Below are 16563 nucleotides of genomic sequence, written 5' to 3'. Positions count from 1 at the left end.
CGTGATGCAGCTGCTATCATTTAGGATGAGGGGGGGCCTGCAGATTTTGGCTGTCTGCATGCCAGGGCTGTTGATCCTGCACTGTACTAATCACGCAGCCTGTGCTGAGACAGGATGATTGCAGACCATACAGGAAATGAAGAGAGATAATGATAGGTCAGCCCGCCGTATGTCTGCCCTCGCTGCATGCTCATATTCTAGTGATGCCAGATTGGCTTCTGAATTAATCGACCCGACAGACAAAGACCAATAGGTTTCTACTCTGACAGCCCTGGATTCTCTGGTGAGGGTCCCGCTGCAGACTGCTGGTCTAGCGATGGAGGTCCGCCTCTGAGGCGATTGAAATGATTGGCAGGTAGGCTGCATCGTCGCAGGACCTTCCTTCTAATGACTCCTTAACAGTCCCACATGAGATGAGTTCGGAGGATCCTAGGTGGAGGTAAATAAGTAAAATCAATAGGTAAACCACAGAGATGCATCAGAGCGGTTTGCAGGAGGTTTTGGGTTGAAAACAATGCGCCTGGAAGACCATTAGTAACAGCTCAGTGCTTCGCAAATGCTCTTTCTGTTGAGAATGAGAATAGATTGGGGAAGCTTAATATCCAGGTCTGGTGGCACACACAAGCTTGAACACACCTACACAGACACTCACACAACAATGGACGGAGAGCAAAAGGGCGACATGTTATTACCAGTAGTCTAACCATTGGTTGGTGTTCATCTCCTCCTCGCTACCTCCTGACTTCCCACCCTTATCTCTCCTCTTGCTTTGCTTTCTGCTAATTTCACTCTGAATCAAACATTTCACAACAGCACTTCCATTTTGTCAAAACACCATTTTTCTTGTTATTTATCGTATTTTTGTTACAAAACATGTACAGGCTGTTTAGAACAACAACAAAAATACAATATCCAATTTCTATGCACTTTCTTTTAATAATAATCAATTCATTAGGTGAATCCTCTTGGAGTTTCTCTTCCTTCTGATTGTTCCAAGTCCACTGTCCCAACTGGCCCGAAGTCCGTCTGGGTGTTGGTGGGGTGGGGTGGGGGGGTACAAATAAATACATAGGGCAGGATGTCAAGAAATTAAAACAAGAATTTTGATTATTTCTAAATCCAGATAATAGTAAGTAGAAAGGAAGGTGTCCATCATGGTTTCTCTCAGTTTCTGCATGATGCATATATATAATTTTATATATATATGTGTGTCCTAAGTTCATTTTTTTGGATTCAATAAAAAAGAATGTTTAACAGTTGTCCACAGAATATAGCGTAATTGTTTCAGATATATTTGCTCCTTGTCACGGTTCAGTTCATGCGTTAATTCTCCACGGTGGCAGATAGCGGAAGCTGTATTGTACAGTATACTTGTGTGCACCTTGACACACCCGCACATCCAAGCACACTTAATCACACATACACGCGCGCACACATACAAAAACGCACACAAAAGGCCAATTGGTCTTTCTATTGTGTTGCCACAGTCCTCGTCTCCCCTTAATCACATGAAGCGTCCAGCGGGGGTACTTAGGTTTGACCGGCCGTTATTGAAACCACAAATCTCCCAAATATGTCTAAGAAAGCCAAGAAAAGACAAAAAAAAAAAAAATGGTGTGTGGACAAACAAAAATAAAACATTTATGTGTAAAAACACAGTTGATGAGCAGGTGATCCCAAGCTGTGGAACTATCCTGAGTCACTTCAGGTCAGCGTGAAGAGGTCATCTGGTGAACTGTTGAGGGCTCAGCAGCCAAAACAAGTGTCCAAAAATGCGGCTGCCCTCTTTTGACCTTTTTGACCTCTGTCATCCTCGTGACCTCTGACCTCATTTTTCCTCTTCCATCACCTCACCCTTCTCCAGCAAGTGCCCTTTTAGATAACACACCTTCAATATGAAGATGGAGAACGACACACACGTGCACAGTAAAACAACTTCTATCAGGGAAAGAACTGTCCTCTATCTCCTGTGGGTCCTCTTTTTTTTTGTTTGTTTGTTTGTTTGTTTTTTTACTTGTGAACGTTTGTTCACCTTTTTTTTTTTTAATACCAGGGTGTTCATTCTTCACTATGTATTACGTCCATCAAAGCTGGGTTGAGAGGTCAAGGGGAGGTACTCTTGCGTGAGGATCGGAGTGTGATGTTTCAGTTGCCTGGTTGAGGCCAACCTCACTAAAACACACATGCATGCAAACGTCAACCCTCACCAGAGCCGGTGAGGCACGCATGGGATATGAGGGGGGCTAACTCTTCTTCCTCTGTCAAAAACACACTAATTCTGATCAGATGGAAAAAGAAACAATGACAAATAACGAAAAAGCAGGAACAGGAAATGGAAGTGGTAGTGAAATAAAGAAAAAAAAAAAAGTCAGAGGCACTGCAAGCCAGTTTCATAGCGTCTAATTGGCAGAGATGGGTCAGGCAGCTAGGGTTTTCCAATGGCTCTCTCTGGCACAGATCCTCCCTCGTTTTCCTGTCTGGCTGTCCTTCGACTGCATCGGTGTGTGTGTGTGTGTCCCGTCGCTCACACCTGGACAGGAAGTGTTTGGTTCATCTGTAGTCTCATGTCCTGAATGCTCCCAAGAATCTTCTTCTGATGGCCAGCCAACGTTACCCCTATCCGCAGCAAGTCCCTGTGGAGCGAGAAGAAAGAAGAAAATAAGAACAGGTGGCTCAGTCGTGGAAAAAAATAAAAACGGACAAACATCACGTCTGAAGCTGCAGTGCAAAATTCACTTCTCACCCACAAGTAAACACACACTCGACGCGCTGGGAACAGAGACAGGCAAGCACCTTGGCAATCACTCATAAAATGGTTGACAGAGGGTATGTCAACAAAATGTGGACACTCATGCAACCATAGCGATTGGAACATACTTCTGTTGCCTGGCAGGTGGGCAACAGGAGAGGTGTCAAAGGGCTATAATGTGATGGTTAATGATTAAAGAGCAAACTTAGCTACTGTTCAGCAGCTGGCAGGCTTCACAGAGTCCACACCACTTAGCTACAGAAACAGGGAAGTAAAAGATCTTTTTCCTGTAAGATACTGGACACATTACTCACTTAGGAGCATGTCATTCATGCTTGGAATGGGTCCGGGTGTCAGTAAATCAGCTTAAACTTGCTCACTGTTGCGCAGCACTCCTCAGTGCTTAAAAATATCTCAGAAAACCCACAGCAAGTAAGTGTGAATTAGTCTTTGAGCCAAGGGCTTGCACCAGCTCCAGCATGATCTTTATATTAAATGGAGGGCCTTAACCTCAGGTTGAAGGTGCTCTGGGAAAATATGAAAATGTTGACACACAGTTGATGTTACTATACCCCTAACAATGCCTGGGATAGTGTACCTACTTTGGCTGTCATTAGTCAGATGGCATAATTTAATCATCATGGCCATGTTGGTTTAACACTGTACAATAATATCACGAGAACCTCTCTTTTCCGCTTGCTTGTTTGATTTCCCCTGTCAATAGCTGAGGAGAGAGCGGTCGGCGTCTGGGGCAGTGATTAGCGGACTGTTGGGGCTCTGCCACAGTCTGCGTCCTCTCCATCCAGCCACACATGCACACACACACACACACACACACACACACACACACACACACACACACACACACACACACACACACACACACACACAAATACTGGATAATCTAATATTACACACAGACACCATACACTCTGCTTGTCTCAATGACTTTGTGGCTCCATCATCCATTGTAGTACAAAAGCATGCACCTAAACGCACACATGCACATGCAGTACCTGCATGTGCACACACACACACCCAAATCCCCTCTGCACATCCATCCTCTCCGAAGCTTAATACGGGTGCATCACTGCAATTTCGCACAAATAAATGGTATTTTTTTGTTTTTTCATATTTCACCATCTCCATCAGTGCAGCAATGGAGGATGAAATGATAATAAATGGGCACCATTAGAGGAATTACTGGCCATTAAGGGCAACAGAGAGCCTCAGTACACCACACCTGTCAGCCTGGCCAAATTGAAACAAATTACCCCCACCTCCATTGCCTATTATGCTGCTAATGAGGATAATTTATTTATCATTATAATCCTAATTCATTTATTTGATCATCACTGGACTCCAATTTCCATGACTTCCATTACATCATTTCCTGTTTGTAAACACTGCAGAAGGTGGGTGAGTTGTCAAGGTCAACTGGATATCGTAGAGAGGGAAGCATCTGCAAGTGCTTTCAGAAAATTTGTATGAGAACATGCACTTTAAAACACACTGTTAAACTGTGTTGGCTGTTGATTCTAAGATGTTGTTTCGCATCTGAAGCAGGTGATTGTTGTTAGTCCCCTTTCCTGATTACATAATCCTCCCCATCCTATCCTGATTGGTCAATTACATACCAAATTGCAGGAAACGCAAGGAGGATCTTGTGTTTTCTCATTTTCTACTCCGACATAATGCCTCTCTCATGTCTCTTACTGTGTTGTCAGTAAATCTCACACTTTCCTTTTTAAGACTAGTGGTCTTTATTTACTACATTATGTGTACAGAATTCTGGAGCAGTAAAAGGCATGCAACTGATACTGTCTTTAAGATGTTGTTTACCTTCATGGCGTCACAAATGTATTTCTGAAATGTTTGCTGAATGTACCAATAGAGTAAAATACGCTTTTTTTTATACTTAACGTTATTCATTTGATGTCTGAGCCCACTCACTGCCCCTTTACCACATCTTATCATGTTTAATTTAGCCATTAGACTATTTTTATTCCCTCAAGGTCAATCTGTATAACACTAATTTGACTCTCAAACTCAGCCCAGTCAATCACTTAAGGCCTGATTAGCTGAATCCACTCCCTCTCCACTCACTCTGCTGTCATCTGGGCCACCAGGTCAAAGGAAGCAAATCCGGCGTTGACGAAGTTGTCACGGTAGCGGCTCATCTTGATGGCATCCAGCCAGTCCCCCACAGTAGTGAAAGTGGTATAGTCTGGCACACAGCGATCAAGCAAGGGCTGGGATACCCTACATTGATGAGGAGGAGGGAGAAAGAGAAACAGAGAGAGAGAGAGGGTTAAGGTCGTCACTCTACTGCCTCTACCGGCCAACCTCACCCCTAAAACGCCCCCCGCTGAGCGCCACCTCTCCATCTCTCCACCTCTCCATCTCTCCTCCTCTCTTCTCCCCTCTCCTCTCCTCTCCTCCTCATGTAAGGAGTTGTGTGCAGGGGGTGGGGGTATGTAGGGTCGGGGGGGCACTTTTATGAGTGTGGAGAGACTGGCTGGAGGCTTGGATGGTGGATGCTGGCGCTGCAGCTGGTGAGGCGAGGTGGTGTGTGTTCACAGATCAGATGTCAAATCTGGTCTTGAATGATGACTAAGCACATTGTAATTTGCAATTAACAACATCAGCTTTGCCTTTAGAAACTATCATTTGCTATCATTTCAACATGTGTCATACTAACCAAGTGGGCACTTAAGCATTTATTTGGCAGCAACTGTGAGATTGTGAAATGTTCCCTATGTGAACCCTCTTCAAACCCTGGAGATATTTGAATGGCTTATTTCCTGTTTCTGGTTCACATTTTTCTTGTTGTAATGAGATGTCACTAAGTTGCAGGGGACAAAATGTGGCAAAAAAAACCCTACATGAAATCAAATCTGAGTGGTTGTACTGAGCTACATTTTCAAACCACCTACAAAGGTGGTTTCAGTCTGATCTGGAAAGATTGTACTTCATGTGGTTTTGCCTGTATGAACGAGATCTTACTTAACTAGAAGGATATAAGCCGTATTCTTTATAGTACACTGTTGTTGGATTTTAAGTACATTGTTGCAGGGTGTGTTTGAGGTGGCAATACTTCATGACACTGAAGAAATATCTATGGAATGTAAACACAGATGTTCAGGCGTGGTTGCATGGTAGGACACCTGAACCAATGGATGATGGCAATACATGCAAAGAATGGATGACTGTGCATCTGTGTGCATATGAACATACTGTATTTAGTCATGTGATAGTTTCGGTGTGTGTGTATGGCTGAAAATGTGTCTGAGTGTGTTTTGCATGTTCCTGTGCACCTGTTGACAGCCCAAAAGGGCCTTTCTAAAGAAGAAAGTGTCTGCTGATCAATGCTGTAGATAGAGAGGCCACCTTGGGAGTTTTAATAAAACTGTGCTACAACTCAGAGCGAAGTGGAGCGGATGAACAAGAGAGGAGGTGGAGGGGGGAGGTGAAGGAGGAGAAACAGATGAGGGAGCAGGCAAGCTGAAAGAGCACCACTGTCTCCCCTCCTCTCTGCTCTGTTGATCCCTGTCATCCTTTTTGATGGCATTAGATTCATTAACAATTAAAAGAGGAATGGAGAGAGAAAGAGGGAGAAAAGTAAAAAGGCATGGAGGGGGAGTTAATAACAGTGATACAGAGGCTCCATTGAGTGGTGTAGATGGAGTGATTTTTAATAAGGCCTGTGCTTCAGAGCCCAAGGCCTCGGGCCGTCGTTAACGCCAGACTCTGGCTTCTCTTAATGGAGTATTGTTAGTCCCCCTTCTCTAAAGTTGGCTTCAAAAGGGTCCAGATCGTTGATGAACACATGTGAGCCACAAGCAGAAAGACAGCAGGAAAGCTTGGTAATATTGTACACTAACTAGTCACACAGGCATAGCCTAAATTCAAGGTCAGCGGCTGAGACCGTCACAGGTTCTCCAAAGAGACTCTCTGACCATTTTGCATTTTTAATAAGTTTAGAGAGTGGACGTGATTCATTTCTCAAGTGTGAATTTCTGCATTTCTAACTTAACAGTAGAAGGATAAACACAGAAATGACCCATGGCACTGCTGCCAAAATCCTAACGCCACCAAAGCTCAATTACTCATGACACTTTACACCTGCAGTTCAATAAGCAGTCATATCAAGCACAGATAACACACACAACCGAAAGACTTTTATACCAGACTGCATTAGCTCACCTCCAGCCACCCTTCAATGCCGAACAGGACGACGGTATCATTTCTCACTTCTCCCTTGTTAGGTTTGTCGGCAGGAGGCCACCTCTCCGCTGGCCCGTTTAAAATCTCGTTAGTGGCTAATTAAAAGGCGCTCCCATCTCTTTTTTGCATCGCCTTAATCGAGCTAATTAACCGCAAGCTTAATCTTCTAAGAACGTCACTCTGGTGGCCAACCGAGACCCTGGTTTCCCTCATGAGCCCAAACCAGGATTGTCTGCGGCCCTCCCTCAAGACAGAAAGACCCTGATGCAGGGACAGATAGGTAGGTCATCCCCCTCCCTATCGCTCCAACTCTGCCACCTTCTATCCTCCAAATTCTTTCCAAGAAACAGGTTGCAGAGAGAGGTAGTGCAGCTAAATGTAGATGTGACATCATTGATTGAGCTTCCAATTGGTGGGGGAGCTACTTTAAGGGCTGTATTGAGCTATGGTAATTCGAATTTGCACACTGGCCCAGGCTGCATAGATGGGAACTAAAGAGTTCTATGAGAACAAGTGTGCACTTTCTGGGAGAGATTGTTACAGCTGAGTCAGAGTGACTCACATACACCGGATCAACTTGGATAAGGAATGCTTGCACAATGGAAATCATTATCATGTTTGCTCTGGCTCAGGTGTAAATGAAATAGCTCGGGCCAGTACTGTCGCGGCTGAAAAGTCAAGCGGCTTCATTCAATGAACTAACGACTGGTTACTGTTGTCTATCGCAGGAGTCCAGCAGGTCGCCTCAAACATATGACTTAAAAAGGCAGAGATTTTTAGAAAGTGATCAGCACTAACATCCATAAAGCTTTGACCTTAATTATACGTTATTGCCCTTTATGAAAATCACTAATCCACCTCATAAAACTTGACGAGGACCTCAAGGGAAACTGAGAGAAACAGCATCACAGCTGAAGTCTATGTCTGTAATTACCAGCTGCACCGAACATACACAAGATACAGCATTTGCTCTTAGGCTTTGCTTGACAGGGCTTTCACCCTGATTCTGAACTTAATGTGACTAGCATATTTTTTATATCATAATGTTACAGCTTACCCAGTGGACTGTGTGCTGTTGGTGACCACCTTGAGGCTGGCAGCATTGCGGATAAGCTTATCCAGCGTGGCCACAATCTGGGTGAATTTGGGTCGCAAGTTCCTCTCTTTCACCCAGCAGTCCAACATGAGCTGGTGCAGTGCTGTGGGGCAGTCCATGGGTGGGGGCAGTCGATAGTCCTGCTCCACAGCATTTATCACCTGAGGAAGGACGACAGAGAAATCACAATCACTTCTAATCACAGAGTACGGTGTAGAGGGAGGACGGGCAACACACGGAGAGAGATGGGTCGATGAAAAGAGCAAGTGAAGGAGGATAGAGGAGGATGAATGAGGGAAATGATGGGGGAGTCAGAGATAAACAGGAAAAAGGCTTTAGAGAATACATAGAAATCAGGGCCCGAGAAAGGAGCTTTGAGTGGTAGCTGTGGGTGGGTGTGTAGAGAGAGAATGGCTGTTGGACAGTGATAGCAAAAAGTGGTTGAAAACTATCATAATTTTAAATATCTACATTTTTATTGTCTTCTGCAAAAAGCTGCTTAACACTGAATATTTTCAGCAGAGTACCTTTTCTTACAAATCATCTACATAATCATAAGAATTCTTCATCTCAGCTTACATCTTGATTGCTCATGTCCCAGTACGGCCGCTCGCCGTACGACATCACTTCCCACATGACGATGCCGTAGCTCCATACGTCACTGGCGGAGGTGAACTTCCTGTAGGCGATGGCCTCGGGAGCCGTCCAGCGAATGGGGATTTTCCCTCCCTGTGGATATGCGAATGAGTAGGTGAGCATGAAATACTGGAGGGATGGAGCACAAACACAATCACACACATACAAGAGGAAGAGAGAGGGTGAGAAAACACAGTCTAAGGGAAATGTTGGTGCACAACACATGGGTGCATGCTGCAGAGCCCAAACGCCACATACACACAAGGTTAGTAACACAGTTACAGGAAATGGTACATACAAACACATGAAGCTATAGACTATTTAATGTGCTACAGACTCTATTTTTCAACATCAATATATCACCATCATTGAGTCCTTTCGTATAACTGATGTATATGCTATAACTATATAAGTATCCTTTTAATACATACTTCCCAATTAACACTATTGCTTCATGTCACCAGGAGACTTGTCATTCAGTCTTCCTGAAAAGTATTTTTTTCTTCTTCTTTTCTAGTAAAGATTATATACTTGTTGAAGGTTTTCAATCAGCCTTCATCACTTGTAACCTATGAAACCTATTCAGAAAGTTTTAGCTGGTTTGCACTGGAAGATGAAAGCAGTTTTTTTCTGTTTTGAGAAGTCAGCAAACCCAGAAGCACATTTTTACAGACTGAAGGAGGCTGACTATCTTTATGCCAGAGCTTACACTCATTTATGACAATTATACTCAATCTCAAAGGACTCTTTCCTATGTGCCTTAACCTGCTTTGCCAATTTTACATGTTGTGTCATGTGAGAATAGGAACTAGAATAATTCTTTCATATCAGACATTCTATTAATTTGTCGGCTAAGATTGTTATAGAACTTCTGGAAATCTGCAGCAGCTTCAGTGGAAACGTGTACAGGTAAAACTTTTACGTAGCCACAAAAGCGCCCATAGCTCTTTCCCTTTTGAAGTATTTTTACGTCTCAAAATCTGACATATTTAATATCATAAAATCAGCAATAAACATTAATTTGGCTGCAGTGCGTGTAGCTTCAGCCATTGTTTTAACTGTTCTTATTTTTCCCACCTGCACCTGTCATTCAATGAGAAGAAAACAAACCTCCCTTTCTATCCATAATGGTCATGTAATACGGGAGCAGACACAGATCGATTTTCTGAATACACTCATACGTAGAAATTTTGTTATTAATTTGTAAAGGTGATGTACTGATGTTAAAATGTTCTATGTAGCACCATTGAACATTGATTTCACACATGAATACACACAGACACATACACACATTTGTATCCTGACTCACCAGGGAGCTGGTGTAGGTGGGGTCTGTAGGGTCATCCTCCAGGAAACGCGATAGACCAAAGTCAGACACCTTACACACCAGATTACTGTTGACCAAGATGTTACGGGCAGCCAAGTCTCTATGCACGTAGTTCATGTCTGACAGGTACTTCATGCCTGCTGCGATACCACGCAGCATGCCAACCAGCTGGATCACTGTGAACTGCCCGTCATTGAGCTGGCAAAGGAAGAGCGAGAATGACCAGGAGAAATTAGAAGGCAGATCAAGGTTGCATTTTCAGAGAGATACAGTATATGTTTCTCTCCTTTTTTAACTTTATTTGTCTCCTCTTTATCTTTCAGGGTGTCTGTGCACACCTGCAACTTTCATCTCTTGTCACTTCACACTGTAATGTCTTTATCTTTTCTACCTATCCATCCTCCCTTCCCCTCTTTCTCTGGCAGACAATGTATGATATGACTTTGAGGCAGTGATTCATTGGAGACTGAGCTCTTTGTAAATGTCACCAATTGCCTGAATGCAGCATTTGTCAGATATTCACCGTGAGCTCTGTAGCAGAGCTTAAGAAGACCTTTCATGGCTCCAAAGAAAGTGAGATAACTAAAAGCAAGATCAAGCAGATTTTGATAGGCTTATTTGCTGGAATAGTGTTGCAGTGTTGATGAAATCACAAACCCGTTTTATAGGGAGGAGCTAATATTAGAGCTATTCCTGTGTGTAGTGTGAATGCACATTCCTGTGTTTTTCCCTCACCCTTAAGAAAGAGTCCAGTGCTCCATTCTCCATGAACTCGGTCACAATCATCACTGGCCGACTCTTGGTGACCACACCTTCCAGACGGATAATGTTGGGGTGGTCGAACTGGCCCATGATGGAAGCCTCGGATAGGAAGTCTCGCCTCTGGCGGTCAGTGTAGCCCACCTTGAGAGTCTTGATGGCTACTATGATCTCCCGGCGTCCAGGCAGCTTGAGACGACCGCGACACACCTCCCCAAACTCTCCTGTGAGAGCCCAGGTGAGACAGCCAGAGAAACAGCAAAGGGACAGAGAGAGAGAGAAAGAGGGAGGGGAGAGAGGAATGACGGAAGAGTGGAGGAGAGTGGGGGAAAAGAGGGGAGAGGGGACAGTTAACTGGTTAGAACCAAGGAGCCAGGGAAGGGTAGCAGGAGGGGTGGGGCAGGGGGGACTGCAAGAGAAGCCAGGGCTCTAGGCCAGTGTCAAGGAATGGTGGTGATGGGGGAGCATACAGTGACTTTGTGCTGTTAAGATATGAATTAAAGAAAACAGCATGGTGAGTGTGAGGCATGATGACGGAATGTGAGAAGATGTAGAGCTGAAAAAAACAAAAACAAATGTTGAAATAAAAAAAATGGGTAAAGTATGGTGACAGGGTGAGAGGAGCTCAGGGGGACAGAGGAGGAAGGGGGCAAGGATCAGGGGGTGGTGCTAAGCTTCGGACTGGCTGGAGAAACGGGCACAGGAGGAGGAAACAGGAGGAGACAGAAGCTTGGGGGTTCTTGGGGTTGTGGACGCTTTACGTTTAGAGTCTACACCAAGCGTGTGCAAGAATGCAAGACAAATTAGGCAATGAGAGCAATGTGTGTCAACGTGGGTGCAAAGGTGATTAAGTGGGGGAAGTCAGGGGAGAGAGGGCAGGGGATGGAGGAATGGAGGGAGGGATTGAGGAGGGGTAGAGGAGAGGAGGGGGACAGGGAAGACAGGGGTTGAGGGTTTGTCACTTTAAAGGCGAATGCTGGGAAGCGACGGGTTTCAAGAAGTAGCCTCAGCAGTAGAAGAGCTGTTGTAGTAGTAGTAGCAGTAGTAATGGTAGTAGCAGAAGCAGCAGTAGGGACTCCCATCTCTGCCGTCACAACGTCCTCCATTTTGGCTGAGATACAATGCTAAGAAAATCAACCTCACTTGGCACAGTCCTGCAGTTTTTGAGCAGAGATATTACTATCAAATATATCAAATACAGAAAATAACCCTCTCTAACAGCAAATGTTAGGGAGGGTTTCTGAAGGAGGGGACACAAAACCACATAGTATACAGGTGTAAGTGCCAGGAACAGGGGTCAAATAAAGTGATCCAGTAGAAGCCCTCTTTAATAAAGAGGTTCTCAAGACACTGAAAAGTGGGCAGGGTCAGAGACGGCCAATCCTGGACTAGAAACCTTTTAATAATAGGCCCCACCCAGACGGGATTAACATTTCAGGAGCGTGCAGGAGACAAGTATTAGGCATGCTCCTTTGTAACAGGAATTGGTCTGCACAACCAATAAATTCATAATTAATGTAAGACAAAGCCCCTTTGATAAGCCTATATGGTCACATTCTCAACATGGACTTTTGATAACAACTTTATGTCAGAAAAAGTGTTTCATTACATACTATAAAACTCAAATGTGGATGACTGTTGAAATCCGGGACTTGGACATGGGGACCTTCATGTGCAATTATATCTTACAGTCTATCTGTATGGGGAGTTAGGAATGGAAGGGCAGTTAGTGTGCCATAAAACAATCTGACTATAATTAATATCAGAAGAGATAAGAGAAAAACCACACACATGTGCTCGCACAGGATTAAAATGTCCCCTAGAGAAATAAATCCTGTCTGTATGGGGCTCGCACTGTCCAAAATCCGCTTCCATTAGATCCAAGGAGAATTTTTTAATCAATTAGAAATGGCCGCTGTTTCATTCTTATTTAAACTAAATAAATGTCCTCACAAAGCATCTCTCTTGGTCCAGGATTGGGTCTCATTTTTCATGACACAGGTGAAATGATCCACCATACAAAAGGTATACAGCTATTCTAAATGCACACGGCATGGCAAACAATGTAAAGGTGCTAAGACCGTGATTCTCTCTAGCTTAAAGAGGACATACTTTAGCTAGAAATTCTTAAAACACAGGAGAGTGCTGTAGACGTCTGTGATACTGGAAAGGGGTTCCTAAGAGCTGACGAGTGTGGGAGGGGAGGGAGCAGGGAGAGGGCTAGCGATGAATTGAGTGAAAGTACCGCTTGGTGTGAAGTCCTCTAACGGTATGGCCTGGAGGTGACTAGCAGTCTTCCCCCTGTAGCTCAGGAGCTTTGGTGGGTTACCTGCGCCGATGACCTCCTCGATCTTCACGCAGGAGACGTCGATCTCCTTGGCAAACTCGCGCACCGCCTCATTGGGATCCTCGTACGTGAAGGGGTCAATGTAGACCTTCATTCCCGGCGTTACTATTGGGGATTCAGTGGCAAGAATAGGAAAGTGAATCTATGCTATTAGACAAAATTTCAGTTGATGCTATGCAAAGTTCTGAAAACATATTTTCTATCAAGTACAGATCAAAGCAAGATCCCTCATAATACTTTCTTATTGCACTACATGATCCAGGTCATGTGGTGTGAGCTAGCGCTTGGTGATACTGAGCATTAGCTAATTCCATAAAGGTACACTGCTGTTGGAATGGAGGGGCATCTCAGCAAAGAGACTTACTGTACTGCTGCAGTTTCTCTGTGTACTCCGACTCTGAACCGTTTCTCTGCTTTCTGTTGAGACAGATGAAAAGACCAACTGAGTCACGTGGACTCCACACAGCATGGTGCAAAAAACTGGAAAGGAACAAAGCCACAAGGAGAAAACAGATCCCTAATAATGTTACATAGCGACAGCCACACTGCAATGTGGCGTGGTGAAGATATCTTTTTTACGTTGGAAGCGAGGGATACAGTGTAGATAAAGATTGGATCAATGTCTGCTGGTAAAATGATTCATACTTCGGGACTGTAACACAAGTCTAAACAATAGGATATCGTATCATTGTCTGAGGCGGCAACTGAAAGCCATTTGCTCTTGGTACCTCCAAAATGAGCAGCCGAGACAAAAGCAGACTCAAACAGCAAGCTCAGCTGTCTCGCCTTCCTCGCCCTGCAGACATCACACTGTTCATTTCAATTCAATCTGTCTCTTATTTTCTTCTCGTGGACTCTCGCTCTCTTGCTGTCATTCTTTCTTTGCTCTTTTTAATCCATGTATCTCTTTTTCTCTTTTACCCATGTCTCCCAGTTTCTGTATCCTCATCTTCCTGCATGTGTCCCCTCTGCACTGGGGGGGGGGGGGGCACAAAGACGATGACAGAGTGAGGGGGCTGGGCTGTTGAAATTACATGTTAATGTGCTTCCTTTGTTGTCTAACCAGTAACCAGGGCAATAATACCCGATGGTGATTTGCATCTTATTTCAAATTCTAATTTGGTTCCGGAATATGCCGAAGCTCTGTGTTTTGTATTATTACTATTTTCTTCTTCTTCTGTGGCAGTCAGAGCAGCAGCTAAGCCAAGACCCTGAGAGAGACACAATGTAGCGGTGTGAAAATAGAAGAGAACGAAAAAGGCAGGAGGAAGAAGGAGAGAAGGGGGAGCCGGGGAGATTATTATTCAGTCTAGCGTGACCGATGCCCACGCTTGTCAGCCGCTGCCTGAACTGGCCTGTGGAGGGAACCCAGTGGGCGCCAGTCAGCGGTGGGTGCCAACCTTTCACACGTATATACACACGCACTGCATTTGCTGCTTGACAAATGAGTGGTATAAGGATAAACGAGTGTGGTTAGACCCAGCTGATTCAGTGTCAGACTTTTTGAAAGGTCTGAGTAGCTGCTTGCATCTTCCCAGTCAATTGGGCCCAGCAGACAGGGGCGCATCTGGGTTCACAGTTGATTCTGAGTGCTGGGCCATGAGGGCAGGCCTATCAGGCCCAACAGCTGCTCCACCATGCTGCGTCCAGTGAGCAAAGTAGCATTTTGGCTGAAGCTGTTTACTACTCACAGATTCAGGAGGCTAATCTGGCATTCAGTGGCCTCACAGGTGGCAAAGCAATCCACTGAGACTTTTCTGGGGTGGTTTGGAGGACAATGAAACAAAGTTGACATTTGAAGCTATCTCTCTTTTTTTTTTTTTTTTTTCATCTAGAAGGAAAAAGTTTTCACTGAACATTTTTTGTAGGCTGGATCAAAGTAAGAATCAGTGTTATTTACCATTGCTACCCGAGCTGTGCATGCTCACATGCTGACTTTTTCAGAGGCCGACAGAGAAAAGTTAGATTCTGACCTGAGACAGACAATAGCAATGACCACCACTGCAATGATGAAGACCAAGGTGGCGGTGGCTGATCCGACGATGAGTGGCAACTGCTCCTGCCATGACTTTGGAGGGTCAGCTTTAGGAGTCAAAGAGAGAAAACCATTACTTGGTGATCTTGTCACAAACATACACCCACACTAGCTGCAGTCCATTTCTATAGCTGAAATCTGTGCCACTCACACAAATCTGTGTGTTCTGCTTTAAGTGTAATTACTGGCTTGTATGCCTTCTGTGCATACTTCAGAACTGTATGCTTACGTGGGTAAAACCATGTCCTTGTGTTCTTCAGAGAGCTTACCTGGAACAACTAAATACATTTAGGAATACTGTAAGATAGACTTTCCAGTTCTTTTGCTTTGTCCTCTTACTGATAAGTATGTAGAGCAAGAGTGAGCCTGATACCTTGACTTATTGCTAAGAAATTTTAACCAGATCACAAGCCAATTTCTCTACAAGGATTTTAGTTCCTTTGCTTGAAAAATAGGCATAGTAACTTCTAGCTCTGTAAGCTTTTGAGCCCCCATTACGTTCATAAGCTTATGCACAGCACTGTTATAGAGATATTGCCGCTAAGCCACAAATATCTGAATATATCCCTCAGTAATGAAGTAGGTATTGGAGTAACATACTCTGCAGGTTGGTGCTGAAGTCGGCTGGGCTGCTGTAACGGCCGTAACCTGCCACTGTTCGGGCACGGACCTGTACTACATAAGGCGTACCAGCCTTAAGACCTTCAATGCGGGCGTTGCTCCGTTGGGCAGTCATGGTATGGGCAATGGCCTCACCCTGATCCTGCAGAGACAAAGACGGTCAGTGATGAAAGCAATACCAAATAAGATCCCTCTGTGCTGTCCCATTTATCATCACACCCCCCCCCCCCCCATGCTCTACTTTCCCTTACAGGGCTGACCAATCTAACCATACAGGCTGATGAAAAAAAATATAGAGACAAGAGTGAGAGACAGATTGTAGCCAGTGTGTTAATCAGATGGGAGAAGGAGAAGACAACAGACGAAGCAGATATACAGTGAGGGCCTTTGTCCTCTCCCTAAAGCAAATCCAGTCACAACTCTCTGGGCCCCTGGAAAATACAGAAACTTTCTAATGCATGGATTGAGAGAGGACGGAGGATAAGAGGGAGGGCAAGAGGGAGAGATGGAATTAGGGGTACAGAAAAGGGCAGAGCATAATAGAAATATGGGACAGGATTGGGAGAAGAGAAAGAAAAAGGAAGGAGGGATAGAGGAATGTAAAGAGCGGAATAAGTCGGGGAGGATGATCACACAAGCTAAGATTGGAAATGGTGACTTGCCTCACTGCAACCATGTGTTTATCAGCAGAGGCATTGTTTTCCACATTTACAGAAACACAGATGAAACAGAGACCATGCAAGTCAATGAAATTGGATTGAATTAG

The 16563-nt window shown here is 44.5% G+C and overlaps 1 protein-coding gene across 12 annotated transcripts in view; it reads right to left on the bottom strand.

Annotated features, from left to right (window-relative positions):
• Positions 1–2031: 2031 nt before the first annotated feature.
• LOC139330719 (ephrin type-B receptor 3-like) overlaps positions 2032–16563 on the bottom strand; it is a 58661-nt gene continuing 44129 nt past the window's right edge. For 2 of the 12 annotated variants that reach the window (XM_070961789.1, XM_070961791.1), the window contains exons 7-16: positions 15777–15939; positions 15115–15223; positions 13506–13558; positions 13040–13258; positions 10771–11018; positions 10018–10233; positions 8652–8837; positions 8034–8233; positions 4856–5011; positions 2032–2633 (exon numbers count right to left, since the gene is read on the bottom strand). In XM_070961789.1, the coding sequence (XP_070817890.1) occupies positions 2525–2633; positions 4856–5011; positions 8034–8233; positions 8652–8837; positions 10018–10233; positions 10771–11018; positions 13040–13258; positions 13506–13558; positions 15115–15223; positions 15777–15939 (1659 nt within the window). In that variant the 3' untranslated portion in view covers positions 2032–2524. The remainder of the gene's footprint in view (positions 2634–4855; positions 5012–8033; positions 8234–8651; positions 8838–10017; positions 10234–10770; positions 11019–13039; positions 13259–13505; positions 13559–15114; positions 15224–15776; positions 15940–16563) is intronic. The other 10 variants (XM_070961796.1, XM_070961797.1, XM_070961793.1 and 7 more) reach the window with 9 other exon arrangements.

The sequence above is a fragment of the Chaetodon trifascialis genome, chromosome 4 (genome assembly GCF_039877785.1).
Source record: "Chaetodon trifascialis isolate fChaTrf1 chromosome 4, fChaTrf1.hap1, whole genome shotgun sequence".
Classification (NCBI taxonomy): domain Eukaryota; kingdom Metazoa; phylum Chordata; class Actinopteri; order Chaetodontiformes; family Chaetodontidae; genus Chaetodon; species Chaetodon trifascialis.
This window is presented reverse-complemented; position numbering and strand designations above follow the sequence as displayed.